This window comes from Mustela lutreola, chromosome 15 (assembly GCF_030435805.1).
Source record: "Mustela lutreola isolate mMusLut2 chromosome 15, mMusLut2.pri, whole genome shotgun sequence".
NCBI classification, from domain to species: Eukaryota; Metazoa; Chordata; class Mammalia; order Carnivora; family Mustelidae; genus Mustela; species Mustela lutreola.
In genome coordinates, this window is record NC_081304.1 from 1,576,283 (window position 1) to 1,601,391 (window position 25,109).

The window sequence follows — 25,109 nt, forward strand, 5'->3', positions numbered from 1 at the left end:
GTGGCCTCGAGGGAGTGGAGTCCCCTCTCCTCCAGGAGTGTCCCAAGGCAGGGGACTGGCCAGGTGAAGCCTGAGGGACCTCAGTGGGTGCCGGGCGGGTGCCGAGCTCACTCAGGCTGCTGTGGTTTCTGGGAAGAACTCGGAATCCCTGACCCTGGGGGGCCTGGAGCTGAAGGTGGGAGTCAGTGCAGTGCTCACCTCCGAGGGTCACGTGAGGGTCCCCAGGGTCTGTGGCCCTGTGAACGGAGCAGAGCGGATACTCGAGCCTCGGGGCCGCAGGGGACCGGATGGTGGGACTGGGAGTCCAGGGAAGCTCTCGGCACACCAGTGCCCCGTCCCCCCGCCCACCAGGGGCTTGTGCTCTGCTGCTGGCTTGTGCCTGTGCTCGGCCCAGGGCTGGACGCGCCTCCATGGGGAGAGTGCCCCCAGGGCACTCGGGGGACAGGCTGGGAGCCCTGCTCCAGGGCGAATGCACTGTGGCCACAGTTCTCAGCCCCGGTGGCTTCTGCTCCCGGCCTGCGGCCGTGGGGCCTGGCTGGAGGCAGACACTCCCCAGGAACCCCCAGACCCGCTCAGGCTCAGGGGTGCCTCTGCCCAGTGTTGCTTCCTTTCCTTGTGCCCAGGAGGGGCTGGGGTGGGCCGTGTCGTGCAGCCAGCAAGGGGAGGAGTGACCCTCTGGGCAGGGGGCCAGGGGAGGCCCTGCCTTCGCTTTGGGCACATTCTGCAGCCGGGCTCTGCCCTTCCCTCGGAGGGGCCGCTTCTCCCCCGAGGGCCCCGCACCCACACAAGCAGATACGCACCCAGGCTCACACACGCGAGGACACATGTGAACACACACGAATGCACACAGCCCTCCGTGGGGAAATGTGACCCACACCCACATCTGCACACGCACACACACCCCCGCAGATACCTGGAAACACACAAACACTCGCACACACTGTGCGCCTCACATGCACACACACGCACACGCAGGTGACCTCGGTGTGTGCCCCCGCACACGACCTCTTCACGCAGTGCAGTGCTCACCTCCGAGGGTCACGTGAGGGTCCCCAGGGTCTGTGGCCCTGTGAACGGAGCAGAGCTTGCTGCTTCAAACGTAGGGTCACACACCTTGGGGGGCGGAGGGGGCGTCTTGGACGAGTTCGCCCGAGTGTGGCCTCCTGATCCCCGGCCGCCGGGGAACCTCTCACTCCTATCAGACCGAGCCTGGACTAGGGGCCTGGCCTGGACTCCGGTCCCTCCGAAGCCAGACCACCTCCCTGGCCTTAGGTGACCTTGAATCAGGCATGCTGGTGCCCCTGGCTTTCGTGTGTGGACTCTACTGCCACCTTGTCCATGGGGGTCCCACCCGTGAGGCCCACTCAGCCCCCGCCAGAACCCATTGCGCCCATGGCCCTGACCTCCCGGGTGTCACGCCCACAGCCCCGTTCTGCTGTTGAGTTCTGCTGCCCTGGGGCCGGGGGCGGGGGCACGAAGGCTTCCTGGGTGGGGGTCCGGGCTGAGTGGAGAGCCACATCGTGCCTCCCCTGCTTGGGCCCCCGCCCCCGCCCCTGCTCTCATTCTGTCCTATGGACAGAGTCGTCTGTCGTAGTGGCTGGTCCTCTGCTGTCACCCGGCTACAGAACCTTTCCCAGGGTGGGCTGGCCTGGCCCTGTCCCGGCCCTGTCCCGGTGGTCACTGCCTTGGGGTGCACGCACCCCTCCTTTATCTGGGAGACTTCTCCGCCGACCCGCTTCCCCATCTCAGTGGGCGCCTGGATACACCACCAACCCCTGTAACCCCTGCCCGGCGGGGACCTTGTTTGGAAGCAGTCTTTGTGGGTGTCGGGCGTCCAGATGAAGTCCTGCCGTTCGGGGAGGGCCTGGGGCCCGTGGCTGAGGTCGTTACAGAAGAAAGCAGAGGGGTTCGGGGGAGCAGGAGGCCTCAGGGGGCCTCTAGAAGTGGGGAGAGGCCGGCAGGATCCAGAGGGAGGGAGGCCTTGATGGAGGGGTCCTGAGAGACCCCGCAGGGCTGTGGTTGACCCCCCAACTCGTGATTTGTTCCAGAGTCCCTCCCTGGGGGGTCCCGGCCTGCCTCACGCCCTCAGCCGGCCTCCCCTCTCCACTCATGCGGCCGCATCCACCTGGAGGAGGCTTGGGAAGAACATGAGGGAACCGACGTGCAGGCAGCCTGGGGACCAGCGTGTCCACGGGCCGGGCCTGCCTCTCGCACAGAATGGGCACCAGCAGGGTGGTGGCCTGAGGCCTCCCCGCCCCCGGCAGAGGAAGCGAGGTCAGGGGACGCTGGGCCGGAGCCAGTGCCCGGTGGTCTGTCTGGGCTATGTCCACGCCAAGCCCCCTGGCTTCCTCCGCCAGGGCCAGGGCCGAGACAGGGCACCTGGGGGTCCAGAGTGGGGTTTGGGGGGCGTCTCCTGATGGTCACCCTGGGGTTAGATCAGCAGCCAGAGCCACGTGGGAGCAGCTGCCCAGAGCTGGGCACGTGCGGGTTTCTGGAAGGACGTGGGTCCCTGTCCCCCTACCAGCCCCGGGTGTGGTGGGTGCTTAGAACCTCGAGGCCCCGGCCACGGCTCTGGCCCTGGCAGAGGAAGTGGCAGGACAGGGCTAGTGCAGGGGCTGGTTCTGGGCAGCCGAGGGGTCACTCACCTGTCACAGGTTGTGTGGAGTGGGGCAGTGTTTTCCCGGGGACTGGGGGACTGGGCGGGGCCCCACAGGTCCCCCCATAGGATGCCGCCGGGCCTGTCCTTGATCACCCCTGGCGAGGCTGTGGTGCGCTTCCGCCTTCCCCACGAAGAGGGGCCGCGCAGCTGTCGCCCACCTGCTGGCCTGGGCACATGGCCTTGGGCAGCCCCGACAGCTGGCCCGGAGCTGGCCGAGGAGACGGCCAGCCCATCCTTGTGAGTCAGGCCAGGAGCGCAGGGGAGCCGGCGGCCCAGGCCCGGCCCCTACCGACGTCTCCCCTGTGCCGAGGGTGGCGTGGGGGATGGGCAGCAGCGTGGTGCCAAGGACACGGGCCCATGTCAGGGAGTCCTCCCTGGGCGGCCAGCCCCGGGGACAGGCCTGCTGGGCATCATGCCCCGTCCCTGCCGCACGACGGTTCTCAATGAACCTGAATAAGGGGCCCTACGGGTTGTGCTGCTGGGACCCCCCTGGGCCGCCGGCCAGCCTCAGGCCCCAGTAGGAGGGGCGGGGCGGGGGTCGTCTGTAGAGGGATGCAGTGACTTTGCAGTGCCGGGCACCTGCTCTGGCAGCCTGGGGCTCTGGGTCCACCTGTGGTCCCTGGCAGGCAGCTGGGCTCTGCTGGTGGGGAGACCGGCCGGGGGTACCCCCCAGCGCCGGGAAGAAGGAATTCGACTTCTCTGGGGGTGCGGCACCCGCTGCCTCATGCCGGATGGCCCTGGTGGGGTGGCGGGTCGCGGGCCCTGCTCACTCCGCGGACAGTAACCCCCCCGGGGACACGGCGCGGAGCTTTCACGGCCCAGCTGTGGACGGTCCTCGCCTTCCGTCCCCCCTGCTCTGTGACGGTCTCACCGAGATGCGGGCCGCGCTCCGAAGGACTCAGCCCTTCAGAGCTTCCGTGGTGCAGGTTGCGCAACCGTCACCACCAATTTTAGAACACTTCTGTCCCCGAGGACGAACCCCACGCGCCCTGCCAGTCCCACTCCGTTCCCGCCCCCCCGGCTCCCCCACGCATGGAGGGGTCACCCCACGAGGGCACATCCTAGCAGCAAATTGTGCAACGCGGGGTCTTTGCTGTCTCCCCGGGTTCGTGGGTCAGTGCTGGCTCCTGGAGCTCGCGGACTGGCTTCTCGCTGTGGCCGATCCAGGGCGCAGCTGCCGGACTGCCGGGTGCCTTCCTGGGGCCTTGCCGCCCGTGTGGCGATCTCGTCCGTGAATGCCCCTCTGAGCCTCTCTCTTATCCATTGGGGGGACAGATTATCTCCCTTATCTGCTGCGTACCCTGGGATCAAGCCCTTGGGCAGCTACATGTGTCATGGCTCCTGGGCCAGTGCCGGGGGCCCCACTTTTCCTGATTCCCAGCTCCGTGATGCCTCTGGTCGCCCGACAGGCCACTGTTGGAGACGGCCCCGCTGGAGCCAGCAACGGCCACGCGTGGAGACCTTCCCTGTCTCTGTTTGTTGTTTCCAGAATGCTGGCTGTGAAGCCTTTGGGCCGTCGTGTTTATTCTGGGAAGAAGCCTGAAGCCTTCCTGGGAGGAGTCACCCCCCCCATCCCCCCGCAAGACGCAGTCTCTGGCCCAGAGGCGCTCGGGCTTCTCAAAGCTGCTTGGCCTTGGAGGGAGCTGTCCCAGCCCTTTGGTGGGTCCCGCTCTGCGCAGGCAGAGCTGGGCTCCTCTTGCTGGGCCCACGGGCGTGTACCTGGCCTGAGCCGTGCTCCCGCCAACCCCTTTCCTTGCCAGCCTCACCCCAACTCTGCCCTGCACGGGGTCCGGGCAGAAACTTGGCACCAGGATGGTGCGAACTAGGGGGCCCGAGCAAATGTGAGCCTGGTGGCGTTTTGGCCTCCTCCAAGCTGCTGTCCCCAGGGGCCCCCACCCTGGCCACGCTCAAGAGAGAGAGGACTCATCTCTCCAGCTCAGGTCGCTTGGGAGGACCCGGTGCCCAGCATGTCACGGCGGGTGCCGGGGAACGAAATGGTCAGGACTGTCTTCCCGAGGTGTTACCCACAGGCCCCCAGGGGGATGGGGGCCTGGGATGTGTGCGTCTCCGCAGGACAGGTGGACGAGGCTGGGGCCAAGTGGGAGGAGCCAGTGTGTCCGTCAGAGGGGAATGGGAGGCAGCACCCGTGTAACCCGTTCTCAGCCAGATCCCCCAAGCCCCCCGTCCCGGGACTGGCCAGAGGGCTGGGCCCCATGGTAGGAGGGTGAGCCTCTGGTGTCGGTGGGGCTGGCCAGGCCTGCGTTTTCTCCTGTGTCACCGGAAGACACGGAGGTTGCGGAACTTCCTTCCGTCCCTGTGTCTGTGACAAGCTGGCCTGACGCGGGGCGGGGCGGGGACAGCAGCTCAGCTGGCCCCAGAGTGGGGTCCTGGGGCGGAATCCTGATGGAACCCCTGAGGCCACCCCTGGACGGCCCCTTGTGTGCTGCTGAGAGCATGTCCATCGTGTGCGAGTGTGCGTGCCCACGCGCGCCACCGGGTGTGAGCACGTAGGAGGGTGTGGTGGCTGAGCTTGGTGGAGTATGTGCACACGTGGACACGTGTGAGAGTGAGCGAACGTCCGTGTATTTCTGTGGCCGTGTGCGCGTGTCCACGTGTGCGTTTGAGCGCCAGTGCCTGGTGCGTGCCCCCCCTCCTCCGGAAGGAAGGCCCAGGCCCTCCTGACCCTGGGGAGTTAGAGCCCGCGGGCCCCCTCACGGGCTCCAGGGAGGTCGGAGGCCCGACTCCCAGGGAGAGCGGGCGGGGCTGACACTGGCTGCAACGACCGCCAGCTGCCCTCGGCGGGTCTGGGGTCCGGGCTCTGGGAAGGGCCCCCCCCGCCCCCGCCTACCCCGTGAGGCGTGGTCCACCGCCGCAGCGCCCCAGCAGGCCCGGGGCACCTGGCAGGGGTGGCCTGGGTGGGCCTTGGAGCTGCGAGTCCTCATGGGGTCTGGTGGGCTCGAGGCCGTCGCTCGGGCTCGCGCCTCAGCTGGCCGTGGTCCTGGGACACTCGCGCGTCCCTCCCTCTCAGCCCCACCCCCGTCTCCGGGGTGCAACCCCGTCCCCCACCCTCTGTCCTGCACACAGCAGGCGGCGCCCGCGTCTGTCTGGCCCGTGAGCAGACTGGCCTCTGGGCCCCAGAGGTGTGGGAGGCTCTGGGGAGGGGGCAGTGGGGCCCAGTCTCCCCACCCAGGCGCCCCGCGGGCCTCTCTTACCTGGGGCGGGGGGTGGAGCCCGGGCAGCTGCGGGCATGAGGTCGGGCTGGGCCCTGGCCCAGAGTCAGTTTCTGAGGTGGGGAGGCCTCCGTTTCCCCACTGGGCTGTGGTCCGACGAGCCGGTGGCGGTCCGGGACGGCTCAGGATACAGCAGCAGCCCCTGGGCGGGGGGTGAGTCCTGCAGGTGTGGCTTTCGCCCTGGGAGGCCGGGGCGGGGGAGGTGGGCGTGCTGGCGCCTGGGGACGAGGAGGCCAGTGTGTCTGAGCCCGCGTTTGTGGGCCCACGTCCTCCGGCTGCTGCTCTGGCCACACAGGGGAGCCTCCCTTACGGACGAGTTGGGGCTCCGTTGTAGTCCCTGGTCTGTCCTCTCACGCGTGGGGCTGGCCTCTGAGAGTTGGGGGAAGCCAGGAAGCAGAGGGGCCTGGGTCCTGCGTGCGAGGCGCCGGGCCACACGAGTCCCAAGCCCGGTGGAGGGCCGCAGTGTCCCTGCTCGGGACACCCCTCCTTTTGGAAGAAACGTCCAGGTCTGGGCCCACGGACAAACCTTGCGGAGAGCCTCTGCCCCCCAGGCCCCCCAGCCCCGGGTCTGTCTGCGGTGTGGCCTCCCTCTGCTTGCCCCGGGAACCCCAGAATCCTGCCAAATCCTGCGGTTTGCTCGGCGGGGGGCTGGGAGGTGGGAGCGTCAGAGCCACACAGTGGGACACTCTGGGCACCTCTGGGACCTCGGCCCCGACAGCCCAGGCACACGGGCCGCTGCCCCCAGTGCTGTTCTCTGGCTTCATCCCCCTAACTCGGCAGACTGCCCCCTGGCCGAGGGTCTTTCCTGGACAGGACCCTGTTGGCGTCACCAGGCAGGCATGGGGGCCAGCAGGCCGGTGCCAGGGTTCCTCAATGCCTCAAGACCCCGCCCAGGACTGCCGCTGACCCTGGAGCCCGAGTCCCCGTGGGCTGGGCCGCTGGGCCACCTCCAGGAAGGAGCCCTGGGCTCACCAACTGGGCCGTGCTGGGGCCCCCCCGGAGGAGTGAACCCCCCGTGGTGTGGCAGCCGGGTCATTTGGCCGCGACGGGCAGGACTTTCCACAGTGGACATGGCCGCCGTCCCAGGGAGGTTTGGGCAGCGCCCCGAGGGGACGGGGTGAGAAGGGGGTCTGTGGGCGCCCCATGAAAGAGGAGTGAGCCGGCCGGGGCTGGGGGTGCTGGGGGTCGGCCAGGGCTGGCCTGCTCTGACCCGGCCTCTGAGGCATCACAGGGCTTGCGTCGCTCTTTCTTAAGCTGAAGTGAACCACGGCAGAGGGAACAACGGGGCACTGAGTGCGTTCCCAGTCCCAGAACATTCTCCTCACCCCGTAAAGACCCAGGGAGCCACGCGTACCCCTCCCCACCCCAGCCTCGGGCAGCCGCGCCCCTGACCCCCCACACCAGTGCAGCCGCCCAGCGTGGCCTGCCGTGGCCGCCACTTTTCAGAGCGTGACTCGTGGAGGACGAGGCTTCCTACTCTCCACTTCCTCGCTCATGTCCCGTTAGAGAAATCGTGGCCACCGTAGTGGGTCAGACGGCACACTTGTCGTTCAGAGCATCTGCCCGGGGCACGGCAGGGTGCGGCCCCTCTGAGCGACCCTGGGGAAACCGAGGCCCCTGGTGTTGAGGCCCGGAGGTCTTGACCTGGCCCCGCCCTAGCTCCGTCCAAATGGTTCGAGTGTCTCAGGCGCCGGCGTGTGCCCTCAGGCTAAAGGGACAGGGAGGGGAATGGCCAGACTCTGGGCGAGTGGGGTTCGCGTGCGAGGCTCTCAGGGTGTGCCGGGGGTGGTGCTTTAGAAGGTGGCTCTGGCTGAGGGTGAGGAAGGGCAGGGCGGCTCCAGACCCCTGAAGTGGGGCAGCGTCCTGGCTGCGCTGGTGGTGGTCAGTGGCCTGGGAAGGGCTGGATGTGGGAGACAAGAGGGGTCTGGGGCATGGGGTGTCTGGTTCGCGGAGTGGCCGGCACGGGGCCGGGGAAAGGTCTGTGATGCTCAGGCTCACCGGAGGGAAGGGCCGGGCCCAGAGGGCTGTGGGGGTCTGGGGCCCTGGACTTAGTGCCAGAATCATGGGGTCAGGAGGGGGGTGGAGGCCCCTAGCCTCGGCCCCCTTGGGGTTGGGGAGGAGGGTCCAGGTCAGGCCAGCGGGGTGGGTGCTGAGAGGGGGCATGCTGGATCTGCCCCAGGGCCCAGAAGGCAGCCCGGCCCACTGTCCTTCCTGCCGCTGGAATCAGGGCCAAAGCTCAAGTCCCCGGGTGGTGGGAGCCAGGGTCGCTGCCCCTTCTCCTGCCTCCTCCTCTCCTGTGTCCCCACCGCGTCCCCGGGGAGACCTCAGTGACCTCCGGCAAGGTGACTCCCCGGGGTGGGGTTAGAGCGGGGTGGGGGTGAGGCCCCAGGACTCGCTGACGCCGGGGTGTTATTCTGTGTGTGCTGGGCCGTGCGGGTCTTAAAGAGGGAGCGGCGGTCTGAGCGCGAGCGGTCATTGTGTAAAATTAGGCACGTTTGATTCGAGGTGCACCGCACGCTTACCGTAGGGCATCGGAGCGTGGACGACCAGGGGAACTGTGCGTCCAGACAGGCACTGCTCTGCTCTGAGATCTTTTCTCTCACGTGGTTTTTGTTAACATGGTTGTGACTCGGATTCGTCCACAGTAAACGGTTTTGCAATCCTGCCTGTTCCTTCCAACCTCGTCGAGGTAGACCCGAAGCAGAGACTGGGGTGGGGGAAGGCGGGGGGGGGGCCTGTCCAGCAGACTCTGTGCCCAGCGTGGGGCCCGACGTGGGGCTCGATCTCCCAACCCTGAGACCATGACCTGAGCCGAAATCAAGAGTTGGTTTCGCCCAACGGACGGCACCACCAGGCGCCCCTAAGCCGTGCACGGTCATGCCCTTTGGGGGACTTTGTGCATATGCTCGGGGTCCCCCCAACAAGCCCGTGGCCCCATAGTCCCGTAACTGACGCTTCGTGCCCAAACACGTCCTCGGGGCCTTTCTTCTGAGCGGCACGACCTCGGGCTGTCCTTATTTAAACTTCTCCTTTAGTTCACTTCCACAGCTTCTTGGCAGGTGTGTCAGAGTTTCTTGTCATCCTTCCTCTGCGGGGGGCCCGTTCGGGCTGTTTCTGTTATAAACGTCACCGGGACACGCATCTCCATGAGGGGCTTCGGTCTGTGCTGGTAACGCTCGTTCCCGGCTTCGCTCTTGCTTTGGGTTTGGGGGTCCTCCGGGTCAGTGTCTTGGGGTAAATCCCCAGACGAGGCGTCCCTTGGCCTTCGGGCGGGCCGACCCCAACGGGCGGGTCTGTGGTGGCGGTGGCTCTCCGGCTTTCCCGTCGTGCGGGGTTGGGGGTTGGGGCAGGGGCTGGCGTTGGGGTCGGGCTCCTTTGACGTCGGCCGCGGGCTTCCTTAGTTGGCTTGTTTCTGGTGGGGGTCCTTAAGGTGCTTTTCTTATTCTTTGCTGACGGTGGGTCCCCTGCGGTTGGGGCAGCGTCTTCCAGTGTGTGTTTTGTGAACCTTTATCCTGGCGCACGGTGTGCCTTTCACCTGGGCCAGCGCCGAGCGCACGTTTTCACGGAGCCGAACCCATCGGCATTTTGCGGTTCCTCCATCGCCCTGAGCGTGAGCTTTCTTCTCCAGGAACAAACCTGCTTCGACCCGTTTTCTTCTGCGCTGCTGTGATTTGCCTTCGACTCAGTCTGAGGTTCCTCTGCTGAGCGGCCAGGCGGCTGTTCCCCTGCCGGCCGGTCACCAGTTCTCGGAGGCCCTGGGGGCCCCTGGCGTCCCGTGTCCTCCCGGCGACACGGAATGTGCCCCTTTCTGACATGGGATCAGCTCCAGGCCGGGGCCTGCCCTCTGCTCCGTGTGGCTTCCTTCACGGAGGACAGCTTCCTAGGGTCACAGGACAGGTGCTTGGAGAGGACGCGGGCAGAGGCTGACCCTGTCCCATGACAGCCGCCCCCGGACACCACTCACCTGACGGCAGGCACGAGTCACATTTCCTTTTATGGGACGCCCAGCCCAGGCTCTGGCTCTGTTCTGAGCTGTGCCCAACACTCCTCTCGCTCCAGCTCCCTGGAGACCCTCCGTCCCCTTGGCAAACTGGCCGGGAGAGCTCGGTACACAGCAGGTGCCCAGTAAGTGTGCGGTACTGTTCCTAAAGGTGGCGGTGGGGTTTTACAGAACGCCGTACCTCGCCTGGAGATGACCGGCTGTGCCGGGCTGCCCGGCCACGGAGGAGGCGACCCTCTCCCGTGCGGGCAGGGGCAGAGCCGTGGATGGCGGCCGGCGGGCCCTGTCCGTGTTGCTTCTTCGGTAGGTACGCGTGACCGGCGGGACAGGGTCCGCGGCCGCAAATCGCCCCACGTGAGTGTATCCGGGAGGCAGGGCCTGGGCCGGAGGACGGCTGGGGCCACTGGGTGACTCCGGTCTGCAGAGTGGGACGTGGTTTGCAGGGGTGGGGGGGCGTTGGGAGGCGCTGGGGTGCACTTAGCTTCTGTCATTACTTGTCACGAGTGTTTGAGCCCACGGACATGGTGGTTGAAGGACTTGTGATTCCACACGAGGCACAGGGGACTGGTCCCTCCCGTGGGGACTCACCTGATTACAGCGGTGGCCGTGCTAACAATGCAGGAGAGCTCTTCCTGCCGGCGCTGTGACGCGTCCAGCCCGCAAGGCTCTGGGGGTGGCAGGGGTGGACTCCAGCTGCTGCTTCCAGGAAGCCCCCATGGGGTTTTCCTCCAGAATCCCCAGCCAGGCCCCTGCCTCCTACAGCTGTCCCCCGGGCTTCAGTGGCCCTCAGAGGATCTGGGCCCAGGGTGCCTGAGGCTGACGCTGGAGGCCAAGGACAGGGGCTGAGGGCCGAGGCTGCAGCTGAGCCTCCTGAGGTGGGCCGGCCCGGCCCCGCAGTCTGCAGCCCCGAGGGCTGGGTGCTGCTGGACCGTGGTGCCCGCCGTCTTCCTCAAGGACCCGGTGGGGCAGAAGACGGCCCCAGGCTCCAGGGCCCGCCAGGAGAGGGAGGTGCGGAGGTGCGGGAGGCCCTGGGGGCAGGTGGAGGGCGGGGGAGGGGAGGGGAGGGGAGGGCACGGCAGGCAGAGCCGGTGGAGCCCGCATCTGGGGAGGGTCCGCCGTGCGGGGGCTTTTGTGAACCTGGTGTTGCGAGGGGCGGGGGTCCCTGCTGTTCCCAGGACAGAAAGTACCAGGGGGCCCTTGATGGTCACTTCAGCAAGAGGGTAACTTGGACACGTCAGGCTGCATGCAGGAACTCTGTGCCCAGCCAGTGTGGTGCCGCCTTTTTGGGGAGACAGTTCTCCCACGTCAGGGCGCTGACCCCCAGCCGCACAGAGCCTGGCACGTGGCCAGCCCCGACGCCCCCCACCCCCCATCAGCGGGGCTGGGTCCCTCCTCCTGGCCCCTTGAGGTTCTGGCAGGGGTTACCACGCTCAGAGCTTTGGCAAGGTGACCATCGATGGGGAGGCGGGGTGACCAGAGTCTGGAAGAGACACGGAGGGCCATTTCCCATAGCCCCGAGACCCTGACCTCTTGGAGGGTTGCCCATGAGCCCCGTGAATTGGGCCCGGGTAGGTTCCTGCTGCTTTGCCGCCCGCATCCTCTGGGTGAGGTCAGAGCGGCACCCAGTGGCTGTTCAGAGAACTGCAGGCTAGGGCCGGGGTGGCGGCTCCTGTGTCCACCTGCCTGCCTGGGGCCTGGCCACCCGGCCCGTGGGTGACAGGACTGGTGGGTCTCAGCAAGGGGTCAGGGTGCTGAGGCTCAGGCCTCTGTGAGTCGGGGTGGGCCGGGGAGTCAGGGGTTCGGCCGGCCCCCGGGTGCAGCTGCTGGGACAGGGCGAGCATGGGGGCAGGGCCACGGAGGCTGCCCGGTAACCCCCTCTCCCTCGGCAGACGGCGCCCCCCTCAGCGAGCTCTCCTGGTCGTCCTCCCTGGCTGTGGTGGCCGTGTCCTTCTCCGGGCTCTTCACTGTCATCGTCCTCATGCTGGCCTGTCTGTGTTGTAAGAAGGGTGGCATCGGGTTCAAGGTGAGGGCTGGGGGGTCCGCGGGGGATGGGGACGGGGTCCCAAGAGTCGGGCCCTCTTGTGCCCACTCAGTGCTGAGCTTCCTCCCTCCTGGGGTCACTGCAGACCATACAGACCTGGGATCCCACAGCCTGACCCCCGGGGGTGGCAGCGAACAGGAGAGGCCTGGAGGCTTTCGGGGACTCCAGCCCACTCACTCCCCCACTTTGGGTCCCTTCTGTGTGGGCGTGGCCTCTAGTCCTGTGCCCAGGTTGGGCAGTCCCGGCCATGAGGATGGGTCTTCTTGTCTGAGGCCCCCTGGGCTCCTGAGCCGGCGTGGGAGGGGCTCCCTTCCTCTACTTGGTGGTGGGGGAGGTGCCCCGATCACCCAAACCAGCAGCCACCCAGACGCGCTGCCCCCGCACCAAGGCCACCTTGCCAGCTGGAGTCACGGGGAGGGAGCCATGTGCTGGTGCTAGACAGCGGGGGGACCATGCCCCGTTGCTGTTTGTGGGGCTTCGGCTAAAGGCACAGCCCTGTCTTCACTGAGGCTGGCCCCCGGGTTCTGTGCCCAAGGCGCCTGGGCTGGATCCTAGGGCTAAGGTCCCCTCCTGAGGATGGTGGCTGAGGGGCGTCCCTGGGGGCCCGCAGCTCTGAGAGGGGAGGACCAGGCAGAGAAGCTAGTGGCTGAGAGCCCCCGGTGGAGGCACCCCCCTCCCCAGCCCACATGGGCTGAGTTCTTGCTGACTTAGCGAACAGCGTGCTGAACTGTGGCCATGCGGTCATTCCGCACCCGTCCCCTCCTGCCCTCCCCTCCCGGGCTGGAGGGCAGATTCCTCGGCCTGCTGGGTTTAGGAGGAGTGGGGCTGTCCTGTGGCCCCCATCAACGTCGCACGCCCCAGCCGTGTCCCTCCCAGGTTAGAGAAACAGCGCCCCTGCTCTGGCATGCCGCGTCACGGAGGGGCCTGCAGAGGACGCCCCCCGGCCCAGCAAGGATGGGGACCTCGCCTTTGACAGAGGTCACCCACCCAGATCCCTCAGGGTCTCCTGGCCAGGCTGTGGCCCTGGGAGCTGCAGGGTCCGTGCTCCCGTCCACGTTCTCCGCTCCCGCGGGGAGGCTGACCCGTGCGCGCACCGTGGCGTGTCCCCCAGGGTCCTGGGGCCCGGACGGCGAGGGAGGTCATGCGGGGCAGGCGTGGGGGACCTCGTATAGGTCAGCCCCTCCTCAGGGCGCTTCGAGAACAAGGCCCCAAACACAGGCCAGGCCCCGGCCCCTCCCTGCCTTGCCCTCCTCACCTCCTGGAGAACACGGTGCCCAGAACATTCCAGCCCTAGCATGCCTGGGTGGGCGGCCCTGCCTGCACCCGGGGCTGCTGCCTCGTCGCTGGGGGCCCAGGGCTGGGCACGCCCGTGGAGCTCGCTGGGCGAAGGGGCCGGGCCGCCATGCTCACATTGTCCTACTTGATCGCCCGCTGCGCGGGCACGATCCGGCGGGCTGCCGGGCGGCACCGTCAGGTACGGGCCGGGTCCGACGGGCGCGGATGGAGCTGCAGCTGCTGCGGGCCCCCGGGGCCTCAGGCAGGGGCTCACGGGCCCCCGGGAGGGGAGGTGTTGCGGGTACCAGTCCCCTTCCCCCAAGGTTCTGTCCTCTCTGGGTCGGGACCAGGACTGGCCCACAGGGACGCCGACAGAGGGCTTCCGGAAGGAAGGAGAGTCCCCCGGGGCACGCAGGGCCAAGGGATGCACCTAGGCCCCCATGGCTCCCAGTCTAGCCCCCTGTCCACAAGGTGGGGGAGGGCTCTGGGCTCAGATGCCCCTTTGGGCAGCGCCTTGTGGGCGCCAGGGATGGGGGCTGCCCTTGATTCAGTAGGAGAAGATTTATTTTATTTTTAAGATCTTATTTATTTATTTGACATAGAGAGAGAGATCACAAGCAGGCAGAGAGGCAGGCAGGGGTCGGGGGCGGGGGGGAAGCAGGCTCCCCTCTGAGCAGAGAGCCCGATGCGGGGCTCGATCCCAGGACCCTGAGACCGTGACCTGAGCCGAAGGCAGAAGCTCAACCCACTGAGCCTGCAGGCGCCCCAAGAGGAGAGGATTTCTGAGACTTGGGCTCTTCTCTGGAGAGTGCCCTGGACCTGGGGGCAGGGGTCCTCCCCACAGACAGGTGCAGCAGCCGCATTTTGAAACACTCCAGTCACGTGGGGCCCAGCCCCAGGCTGCAGGACCAGGCTCTTAGGGAGCCCCGGGGAGCAAAAGCTGATGGCCTGGCCTGGGGTGGAGATGGGGGGTGGGCTCCTTGTTCTGGGCATTCAGGAATTCTCTTTGTCTGGAAGGGGCAGGCTGGGGGTGGGTGATGGAGCCCCAGTCCCCGCTCCCCAGGCCTGTCCCTGAGGTTGGGATCTCTGGCTGCTGGGGGGGAGGGGTGGCAAAGAGGAGTCGGGGGCAGACAGGAGGGGCCTCTTGGTCTCCTGGCTCTGGCCCCACCCCTGTCAGTGTGGGGCCAGCCTTGCCCACTGGTGGGGGCCGACTGGGCTGGGCGATGGGCTGCTGCCCTGGGGCCCGAGGACCCCTCCCCATGCTTTGGGGAGGAAGATCGGCCTCGTCTACAACCAACACAAGACAAACACCAGCTCTCTGTCCTCCAGGCAGCCCGTGTCTCTCGGGGGGAAGGGGGCTAGGAGCGGGGCGTGTTCTCTGCCCTGAGCAGTGAGAAGATGGGTGGGAGAGGCAGCTAGCGGGCGCCCCAACTCCGGGTCAGGTCCCAGCCCTCACTGTCCCCAGCCCCAGAAGAGGTGAGAGCTCGGTCCTTTCTGAGTCTGGCCTGCACCCCTTGGCCCTGCCCCATCCCGGGAGCCCCGAATCGCTGCCAGCCGGGCACCCCCTACCACTGCAGGAGTTTGAGAATGCCGAGGGGGAAGAGTACGCCGCCGGCTTCTCGGCACCGGGCTCCCCGGCGACAGAGGCGCAGGACGGGCCAGATGTGTACGTCCTGCCGCTCACGGAGGTCTCCCTGCCCATGGCCAAGCAGCCAGGGCGCTCAGGTGAGTGATCCCCCGGGAGAGGCCCCTGGTGTGCACAGGGGATGAGCTGGGTTCCAGCCTGGCCTCTGGACTCAGCAGCCAGTGCTCCCGGGGAGGGGGCGGCCAGGCTTCAAAGCAAGCAGGTGGATGGGCTTGTCGGTGTCCCCTTCTGGAGGGGGCTGGGCCACCGTGGACAGGCTTGGGTGAGCCTTCTGCCCACCACCTCACCCACCTGGGGGCTGCCGTGCCGGGGGCAGCTCTGGGCACCAGGGACAAGGGACCAGTTGCCTTCGTGCTGGGCTGGGTTACCCCCATGCTGGGAGGAGGGGCTCCTCCGCTGTCCCTGGATGCTTGACCCCAGACAACCCCTGGAGCACTGGCCAGGCCTGCAGGGACATGGGCTCCATTGTGCCTAGTGGGCGGGACCCACCTACTCAGGGAGGGGGGCTCTCTGGGGCCCCTCTACGGGCGGGGCCCTGAATGGGCCTCTGACTCCAGCGGGGCTGGGGCTGGAGCCCGGAGGGACCTGTTCCCACGGCTTCCTTGCCGCGTCTCCCATTTGTTCCCCATCCTGCCCCCCAAGCCCCGGCCGCCCTGCCCCAGGGTGACCCCCGAGGACAGATGTGGGTGCAAGCTGGAGGGGTTCCAGGTCCGTGTCGGAGCCGGCCTGGGAACGCCTCACTGAGTCTGGGGCCTGTGGGGTGGGGCTCCCATGATGTCTAATCTCAGGGCCTCTCCCTGGAAGCCCCTCAGCAAGGCCCGGGCCCACCCTCGGCTCCTTCAGGGGTGCTGAGGGAAGGGGGTGAGCCCCGCGGGAGCTTGGGGGACACTGGCCTGTGGTGGTGACGATGGCGCAGGCCCATCGCATCTGCTTGCTGTGAAGCCGTCCCCTGACCTCTGTGTTGTCCACTCGGAAGCCCAGACTTCATGGAGGCACTGGTCTGGGCCCTCAGAGCAGCCCCGGGGCCACCAGGGTGTCACCTCTCACCGTCCAGCCAGCGTCTCCTGGGGGACACGTCAGCGGCTAGGCGGGAGCCGGGGCCCGGGGCTCGAAGGCCACTGCCGACCGACCCGAAGCCCCTGCAGGAAGCAGGCTGCGGCAGGAGACTCCTGGCTTTCCTGGACGGCACGGGGGTGCTCAGAGCCCATGCCAGCCTTGGACGCTGGTCACTAGTGGGGAGCCGGGGGTCATCCCAGGGAACACTGGTCCCCCCCCCCAGCCTCGGCCTGGTGCCCATAGGCAGTGCCTGGGACCGCGGCTTCTCACACCCCTCAGGGCACTGTCCCCGAGGGTGGGCATCTGGGACCGGGAGACAACAGCACCGTAGCTCATGTCACCCTGTTTCTGGGGAGGGGAGAGGTTTCAGGTGATAGGGGGCAGCCCACGTGGAGGTCAGGGCTAAAGACCTGAGCAACAAGGACCACCCCTCGAGACTGTGGCGGGGGAAGGTGCCGCCAGCAGGTGGGGACCCAGGGCGAGGAACCCCGAGGCTCAGGGCCCAGCGGCCGCCCCCTAGATCCTGCTCAGCGTGAAGGTCAGCATTCCCTGGGAGCAGACCCCATCTCCAGGGCGCTCCTGGCATTCTAGGCCCCGCCCTGTCCCCCTGAGCCCTCAGGGCGGTTGGCGTGGGAGCAGAATTCAGGGAATCCCTGGGGCACGGGGGGCATGAGTGGGCTCGGCAGCCCTGGCCCTTCCTCCGGGGCTCTCACTGACCCTTCTTCCCTGCTGACCTCACCCAGCCCGGGCGGCAGGAGAATGGGCCCAGTGTGCTCCGTGCGGGGCTGTGCCAAGCAGCGTCCGACAAAGGGGCCTTTGGTGCTCCTGGTGCTGGAATGCCAGCCTGCGGCAGGGGTGAGGGGACGGGCTGCTCTGGTGCCCTCCCCTCCATGGGCTTGGCCTCAGCCATACTGCCCGCCTGGCCTTGCCTGTGCACGGCTCCTGGCTCCAGGCCCCGCTGTCTTCAGCCCGGCGTGTCCCTGTACTTTGGGGACCAGCCTTCCCAGACCCTCCCAGAAAGATGCCCACATGTGGCTTGCGGGTCCACGGCTCCCTGGGGCAGCAGGCACCCTGCTCCTGACGGCAGTCCCCAGCCGTGGCCCCGCTCTGGAGGGTGCAGGGCAGCTCCCCAGCACAGGCTGAGTGGACAGCTGGGAAGGGCAGCTGGGGGCAGCGACAGCCTGAGCTGGGGTTCCTGAGCGCCCCGTCCCGTTACAGTACAGCTGCTCAAGTCCACAGACCTGGGCCGGCACAGTCTCTTGTACCTGGAAGAGGTGGGCCACGGCTGGTTCGGGAAGGTGAGCTGCTGGCCCCGGGCAGGGGTCGGGGGGAGGGCGCTGGCAGTCAGAGGGGCAGGGTGGAGACAAGCTTCTCTTGGGAGCTGCCCCAGCCCTGGGGTCCCCTTTCCTGCTGGTCCCCTTCCTGGGGCGTCCCTTCTGTGCAGGTCCTGGTATCAGGTGCTGGGAGGCACCCCTGAGAACGCCAGGTTGGGGGGCCGCGTCGTGGTCCTGGCTTCTCCCTCATGCCCCGCCAGGAACCCCCTCTTCCTCGCGGCAGACCTGCAGAGACGGTCCCCGGCAGGGGCCCAGGACCCTCCTGCAGACAAGTTCGGGGGGGGGGGAGCAGGGACCGGAGGCTCTGCCTGGGGGGGCCGTGGCTCTGCCTGGGGGGGCCGTGGTGACGCGCAGCCCCGCAGGTGTTCCTGGGGGAGGTGAACGCGGGCGTCGGCAGCGCCCCGGTGGTGGTGAAGGAGCTGAAGACGAGTGCCAGCGTCCAGGAGCAGATGCAGTTCCTGGAGGAGGCCCAGCCCTACAGGTGGGGCCCCGGGCCGGGCTCCTGCGGGGAGGGGGCGGGAGGGGGCTGCGGGGCACGGGCCCTGGGGACAAAGGCAAGCTCTGTGCTGTCCCTGCTCCTCCCCCACCCCTGCAGAGCCAGCCCCCCTCCCCGCCCGCCCGCCCCCTCCTGCCCTGAGTTCGAGTCAGGGGGGCAGCCTGTTGGCTCCCGCAGGGCCCTGCAGCACAGTAACCTGCTCCAGTGCCTGGCACAGTGCGCGGAGGTGACGCCCTACCTGCTGGTGATGGAGTTCTGCCCCATGGTGAGTGGCCGCGCCCCGCTCTGCCAGCGCCCCTCCGTCCGTCCTTCCGTGTAGGGTGGGCAGGAGGGGCTCACCCTCCCATAGGGGCAGATTGGCTGAGCCGGGGGCGGGGGCCCCGGGCGCCATCCTCCCAGAGGCAGCCCGCGGGGAGCGGGCGATCCCACATCATGGGGGCAGGTGGCCGCTGCGTCTGGGATCCCACTGCACTCTGGGGCCGCCCGGCCACCTGTCTGGTGGAGTCAAGACGCTCTCCTGTGAGCCGCCTGCCACCACGTCCTTGGACTCCCGCGGCTGGGATGTCCCCTGCGAGATGCCCCTGGGGTCCCCTCCCCCACCCTTCCCGGCTCCAGACCTGCCTGGAGCTGCCCTTGGCCAACCGGCACCCTGAGGCCTGCAGGGCCGCACCACCCAGTGTCTGGACTCCGGCTAGAAGCTGTGACCTCCTGGGGCTTCCCCAACATGGCCAGGGCCCTCCTGGAGCCAGGCAGTGGGCGGTGTCGGCCGGTCGGGGACTCTCCAGCTGTCCCTCTAGTCACCTGCCCCGTGCTCCCTCCTGGCTGGGCATCACAGGGCCTGTCTGATGCTTGCGAGCAGTGAGGGGGCAGGCCTGTGGGCCCGGGGGTCTGCACCCAGGACGGGGTCTGTGGGGACCACAGAGAAAGTGTCCACTGTCCGTGGGGTTTTCCCACGGAGGGCCGGCTGCTGCGGGGCAGTCTTGGTGGTGGCTCCCTGGGCTGTTCGGGGGTCCTCTGTGGGGAGGGAGGGGCTGGGTGGCAGGTTCGCAGGGTCCCTGCTCCCCACGGGCGGGTGACGCTGTTGCTCCTCTTGGCAGGGAGACCTCAAGGGCTATCTGCGTAGCTGCCGGGTGGCGGAGTCCCTGGCGCCTGACCCCCTCACCCTGCAGCGCATGGCCTGCGAGCTGGCCTCCGGGGTCCTGCACCTGCATCGCCACAACTATGTGCACAGGTGAGGCGGGGTGGGGCTGCTGGCTCTCTGCCACTGTGGCCCCTGCGCAGAGGGGTGCCAGCTTCCCGCCTGGAGCCTTATGTGAGGGCTTGGCTGGGTTCCTCTTCATCCGGCCTTTTGGGACCTGCTGCCGAGGCGTCTTCTGGAATAAAAGACAGATGGGGGTGTGGGGTGTGGTGGACACCTGCTTCTGCAGGACGTTGGGCTGGCCTGGGCAAGCTCACAGCAGGGCCCAGGGCTCATTCTCTGTTCTCGGGGCAGTCAGAGCTACCTGGCGGCCCCACACTGGGCCCTGCTTGCCTCTGTGTCCCTGTGTCCCGGAGGCCCCTGGGGGGAGGGTTGGTTCTGTCCTGCTTCCGCCTTGGCCCTGGAGTCGGAAGGAGGGAGCAGGGAGCCCCGCGTAGGGGGACATGCCGGACGAAGCGGCGATGGAGCAGGGGCCCCGCCAGCCCCGGGCGCCGCACGGGCCGTCCTCCCCAACAATATCCTGGTGCTGAGTGATGACACGTGTGACTCCAGCATCAGAGATTTTGTTGAAGATGGCAGCTGCCAGCCTCCCGACCTGCCCGCTGGGCCCGCCCTGCCCCGAGCGCAGGCCCACCTGCAGCCCCTGGTGGGTGCGTGCTGACCCACGTTTGCCGGAGCGCCCTGGGCCCCCAGACACCTCTGCAGCCGGCAGCCCGAGGCCAGCCACTGGCCGGCCGTGGTGCGGTCACTCCCCGCCCTACCCTGCCCTGGGCCAGGAGGGGCCCCCCACCCTGTGTGAGCCGGGCAGGGTCAGGATCCCCCCAGGGAGACTTGGGATCTCAGGATCCCCACGGGGGAGGGGGAGGGGGTCGTGGGCGGGAAGAAAGATAAGGCAGTAATAAGGCAGTATCCCTGACTGGCTCGGTCCTGAGGGTGGCTCAGTGGGCCGGCGAGAAAGAAGCCGGGGGTGAGAGCTGGGGTCAGCAGGGGGGTCCAGCAGCGGCCGGGCCGGGCCTTCACTCAGGGCCCCGAGGCATGCCCCAGCCTTTTCTGGGCCTTTCCACCGGGTAACATTTGAGGCCCCGTCCAGGCGGGCCCTCCAGTGCGCCTGGTGCCCGGCGAGGGCCGCAGGCTTGGGGCCACCGGCACAGGGGCTGCTGCTCAGATGCCCTCTCCCCCCCACTCCCACTCGCGACAATGTCCTCGGACAAGCGGTCCGGCCCCTCCGTGCCCCGGATGTCCCCGGCCTGGCCCTGCCACTGACCCCCACCCTCCCGCCCTCCAGCGACCTGGCCCTGAGGAACTGCCTGCTGGCGGCCGACCTGACCGTGAAAATCGGCGACTACGGCTTGTCCCACGGCAAATACAGGGTAAGAGGGCGGGGCCATGCTGGGGGTCAGGGCCAGCCGCCCGGCTCCTCGTGGCAGCCCTGTCCCCTGTGCCCACAGGAGGACTACTTCGTGACCGCTGACCAGCTGTGGGTGCCGCTGCGCTGGATCGCACCCGAGCTGGTGGACGAGGTGCACTGCAACCTGCTGGTGGTGGACCAGACCAAGGCCAGCAACGTGTGGTGAGCGGGGGTGGGGGTGCGGCGGCGAGGGGCGGGCCTGGGCGCCGGGGGGCGGGGCCCGGGAGGCGTGGGGGCGGGCCCGGGCGACGAGGGGCGGGGCCGGGGCGGTGCCGCAAGGAGACGCCCACAGGCCTTGCCCGGCCGCGTGCTGGTGCTTGTCCGACGAGGACACAGGGCTCTCAGGCCCGCCAGGCAGCAGGTGACCGAGTCTCACCCGCCTTACACGTGCAACGACATGCTTCTCCATACAGTCTCCTCGCTCTGCGGGAGGTGGTCGCTTCTGACCCCAGGGCAGGTCATGGGCCTGCTGGGGCCACCTGCAGCTGTGCAGTGCCAGTGGTCCCTGGTCTTGCCCTCCCCCCGGGATCCCCTGACATCCAAAGTCGCCAGGGCCCAAGCACACGCTCAGGTTGGAAAGCCTGTTGGGAGTGGAACGGGCTCCCTGGCGGAGACATGGGACCCAGTGTGGCGCTTGCTCTCCGCACAGGGGGCAGGAGCGCTCCCGTGACTGGTCTGGAGGGGGTCCCCATCCTGGGAACCAAGCAGCACACGGAGAAGCCATTCAGACCCAGTACTTGGCCGCTGGAGGCTCTACCATAGTGGTCTCTGTCCCTGACCAGGGTCTTCTCCCCACCCCTCTGCCCCCCAGCTCTCCAAGCCTGTCTGGTCTCCTCCTTCTGCTCCGGGGAGCTCTCAGAGCCTGCATCCGCGGACCCCTCCTTCCTGAGCGTGCCCGAGGCCTCTACCCACAGCCCTGCCACCCCGTCCCCTCACTTTGCCCACCGGCTCACCCTGCTGCATGCTGACGGGGGTCCTCAGGACGGCTCTGGGCCAGGCCACCTGACCCCTCTGTTGCCCTATTGGCTCTGTTCCTCATGCTCCCTGGCTCCCAGGACAACCTGGGGTGCCAGGGAGCTGGGTGACACACGCCGGAAGGAACCTAATGGCCTTCTGGTCCTGCATGCTCCAGCAGCCCTGTCTATTCCCTCACCACCACCACCACCCCCCGCCCCAGCCTCAAGGCCTTGGCTCCGCCAGTCCCCTAGGACTGGGAGCTTCTCCACATGGTAGTTCGTACCCTGGCTGTGGTGTCTGGCCTTCACCGTGGCTGGGGAATGAGTACGTGCACCGATGAAGGGACTGGGGTCTGTGGAAAGGCCTGGTGGCTTTTATTTCCCTAAATGACCTGGGCACAGATTTGGGCCTGGCTGGGTGGCGTGTCCTGCCAGTCTACTGAAGGAAGGTGCTGTCCTTTGGGAGGGGTGTCCCAGGGTGCTGGTGTGATTACAGGAGCGGCCCTGTGGTGGCTGAGCCTCTGAGATCCGTGCAGCCACGCCAGCCCCTGATGGCCACCCCCTCCGCAGGTCCCTGGGCGTGAGCATCTGGGAGCTCTTCGAGCTGGGCGCGCAGCCCTACCCCCACCACTCCGACCGGCAGGTGCTGGCCTACGCCGTCCGGGAGCAGCAGCTGAAACTCCCCAAGCCCCAGCTGCAGCTCACCCTGTCTGACCGCTGGTGAGGGCCTGTGAGGCCAGGCGGGGTGTAGTGTCCCCGGCAGGAAGGGCAAGACTGAGGGGGTGCTCCGAGTCAGACTGCCTGGCTTCTCAGCCAACGCTGGCTCCCCTCCCCTGCCCCGCGTCCACAACGGGTGGTCTTTACCCAAAACACAAACTTGCCTGCCGCCTGGGTGGAGATGGGCTAAGGGGAAGGCTCCTCCGCCCACTGTGGGCTCCCAGACCTCGGAGCCCACCTTGGAAGATCTGGGGTCTCCTGCAATTAAGTTGGAGGTTCCCTTCCCTGTCCTTAAGGGAGTCTGAGTAGAAGGAGAGGCCCCCAGACTTTCCTGCGGAGGGCAGATCTGCTCATCCCTGCGGGGGCCGGGGTTCCTGGCTGGGGGCGGGGCAGGCCCTGGTGGGCGAGGCCTGAACCCTGGGCCTCCCTCCTCGCAGGTACGAGGTGATGCAGTTCTGTTGGCTGCAGCCTGAGCAGCGGCCCACGGCCGAGGAGGTGCACCTGCTGCTGTCCTACCTCTGCGCCAAGGGCGCCACAGAGGCGGAGGAAGAGTTTGAGCGGCGCTGGCGCTCCCTGCGGCCGGGCGGGGGCGGCACGGGCCCCGGGCTGGCCGGCCTGGCTCTGGGGGGTGCGGGCGAGCTGGCGGCCGCCTCGTCTTTCCCACTGCTGGAGCAGTTCGCGGGTGACGGCTTCCATGCGGACGGGGACGACGTGCTGACAGTGACGGAGACGAGCCGCGGCCTCAACTTCGAGTACAAGTGGGAGGCGGGCCGCGGTGCCGAGGCCTTCCCGCCGCCCGGGGGCGCAGCAAGCCCCAGCCGCACCGCGCGCCTGCAGGAGCTCTGTGCCCCCGATGGCGCGCCCCCCGGCGTGGTGCCCGTGCTCAGCGCGCACAGCCCCTCGGTGGGCAGCGAGTACTTCATCCGGCTGGAGGAGCCCACACCCGCCACCGGCCACGATCCTGACTGCGCCGGCTGCACCCCCAGCCCCCACGCCGTGGGCCTGCTCCCTGATGGCGGTGACCAGGACAACGACTTGGAGAGCAGCGCAGCTGCCTCGTTGGCCATGGAGCCGCTGTTGGGCCCCGTGCCGTCCCCCGCGGGGTCCTGGGGCCACTGTGACTACTACCTGCACGGGAGCCACGCCCGGGACCCGCCCTGCTCTCTGGGCTCGCCCTCCCCGGGGACCCTCATGCTGGCAGAGCCCAGGCAGGAGGACAGTGACTGGGGCGCAGCTGCCTTCTGCCCACCCTTCTTGGAGGACCCACTGGGCACGTCCCCCTCGGGGAGTTCCAGGGCCCAGCCATCCCCGGGTGGGGAGGTGGTGGGGGAGGCCGAGGCGTGCAGGGCTGCCCAGCACAGACACTGGAGTTCCAACGTGTCCGCCAACAACAACAGTGGCAGCCGAGCGCCAGGTTCATGGGACACGGGGTACGTGGGTGGGTGCATGGGCTGCTGTCCCAGCACAGAGCACACAGGACAGGCCGTCCCTGAGCTGGGCCGTTCCCTGGCCCTGGAGGACACCACGGAGCCTCTCCTTGGGCTACAGGGGGTCTCCTCTGGCCAGGAGCTCAGCCACTGCCTTGGCCTCCGTCATCTGCATCCTGCTGGGAGCCTGACGCCTGTCACCTGCCTGCTGCCGTCCTCTGAGACACAGGCGGCCCTAAGCGGGGGTGACCACCCCCAGACAGAGCCCAGGCTTGCTGCGGAGGCTGAGGGCTCTGCCAGACCTCAGAGGCCCCTACCATCCCTCCCTGCCCCATCCCTGGAGGGAGCCCTGCTTCCTGCTGAGGAGGCTGGTGCCCTCGCCAGCCTGCCTGCCTTGCCCATGCCCGCTGGCAGCTGGGAGACTGCCCCCGAGGTAGCCCCGAGCCTGGACAGCTGCCCTGGTTCCCCCGAGCTGGAGGCGACAGTCAGCGAGGACGAGGGCGTGACAGAGGCCACTTCTGGCATCTTCACAGATGCGTCCAGTGACGGCCCGCCCACAGAGAAGCCGGACGTGATGCCGGCCTTCCGCTCCCTGCAGAAGCAGGTGGGGACCCCCGACTCTGTGGACTCCCTAGATATCCCCTCTTCTGCCAGTGATGGTGGCGGCTGCGAGGTCTTCAGCCCCTCCGTTATTGGCACTCCTGGTGGGCAGCCCCGGGCCCTGGACAGTGGCTACGACACGGAGAACTACGAGTCCCCTGAGTTTGTGCTCAAGGAAGCACACGAACCGTGCGAGCCCGAGGTCTTTGGGGAGCTGGTCTCCGAGGGTGAGAGCCCCGGGCCCGAGACGCAGCTCTCTACCTCCCTTGGGGGCCTCAGCGAGAAGAACCCCTACCGTGACTCAGCCTACTTTTCGGACCTCGATACAGAGCCTGAGTCCACCTCGGGCCCCCAGGAGAAGGGAGGAGGCGCCTTGGCCTCGAGGCTAGAGCTGGACCTGGAGAGCCCTGGGCTGCAGTCCGCACAGCCCTCCCCTGAGTCTGGGTTGCCCCAGGGGGCACAGGGCACGGGCCCCACGGGCGTGCCACCACTGCTACTGCCGCCGCCAGAGGACCCTTCTCCAGAGCCCAGCAGCGCCTGCCCGGAGAACCCCAGACTGGAGCCTCCTTGGCCCCAAGGCCCTGCAGGAGGGCCTGCAGGGCCCAGTCCGGAGCGCTCCAAGGTTTTCCTGCTGACCCCAGTGCCACTGAGCTCAGAGAGCCACCGCCCTGACCTCCAGGAGGCCCCAGTGCTGCTGTCCGGGCCCGCCCAGCAAGAACGGACAGGGGGCCCCAGCACCCCCAGAGCCCCCCTCTGCCTGGCTTTGCCGGGACTGCCCGCAGCCCCCGAGGGCCGGTCGGAGGAGGAGGAGGAGGGCGACGACAGTGACGAGTCCGATGAGGAGCTGCGCTGCTACAGCGTCCAGGAGCCCAGCGAGGACAGCGAGGAGGAGGCGCCGCCGGTGCCCGTGGTGGTGGCCGAGAGCCAGAGCGCGCGCAACCTGCGCGGCCTGCTCAAGATGCCCAGCCTGCTGTCCGAGGCCTTCTGCGAGGACCTGGAGCGCAAGAAGAAAGCCGTGTCCTTCTTCGACGACGTCACCGTCTACCTCTTCGACCAGGTGGGCGGCC

The 25,109-nt window shown here is 68.0% G+C and overlaps 1 protein-coding gene across 3 annotated transcripts in view; it reads left to right on the plus strand.

The window, feature by feature from the left end:
- AATK (apoptosis associated tyrosine kinase) overlaps nt 1-25,109 on the plus strand; it is a 29,952-nt gene that overhangs the window by 2,907 nt on the left and 1,936 nt on the right. Inside the window, exons 2-11 of one of the 3 annotated variants that reach the window (XM_059147813.1) lie at nt 11,779-11,912; nt 14,783-14,930; nt 17,125-17,204; nt 17,603-17,721; nt 17,836-18,001; nt 18,834-18,967; nt 20,220-20,304; nt 20,383-20,504; nt 21,869-22,018; nt 22,453-25,099. In XM_059147813.1, the coding sequence (XP_059003796.1) occupies nt 11,779-11,912; nt 14,783-14,930; nt 17,125-17,204; nt 17,603-17,721; nt 17,836-18,001; nt 18,834-18,967; nt 20,220-20,304; nt 20,383-20,504; nt 21,869-22,018; nt 22,453-25,099 (3,785 nt within the window). Of the gene's footprint in view, nt 1-11,778; nt 11,913-14,782; nt 14,931-16,290; nt 16,445-17,124; nt 17,205-17,602; nt 17,722-17,835; nt 18,002-18,833; nt 18,968-20,219; nt 20,305-20,382; nt 20,505-21,868; nt 22,019-22,452; nt 25,100-25,109 lie in introns of those variants that run through there. The other 2 variants (XM_059147814.1, XM_059147815.1) reach the window with 2 other exon arrangements.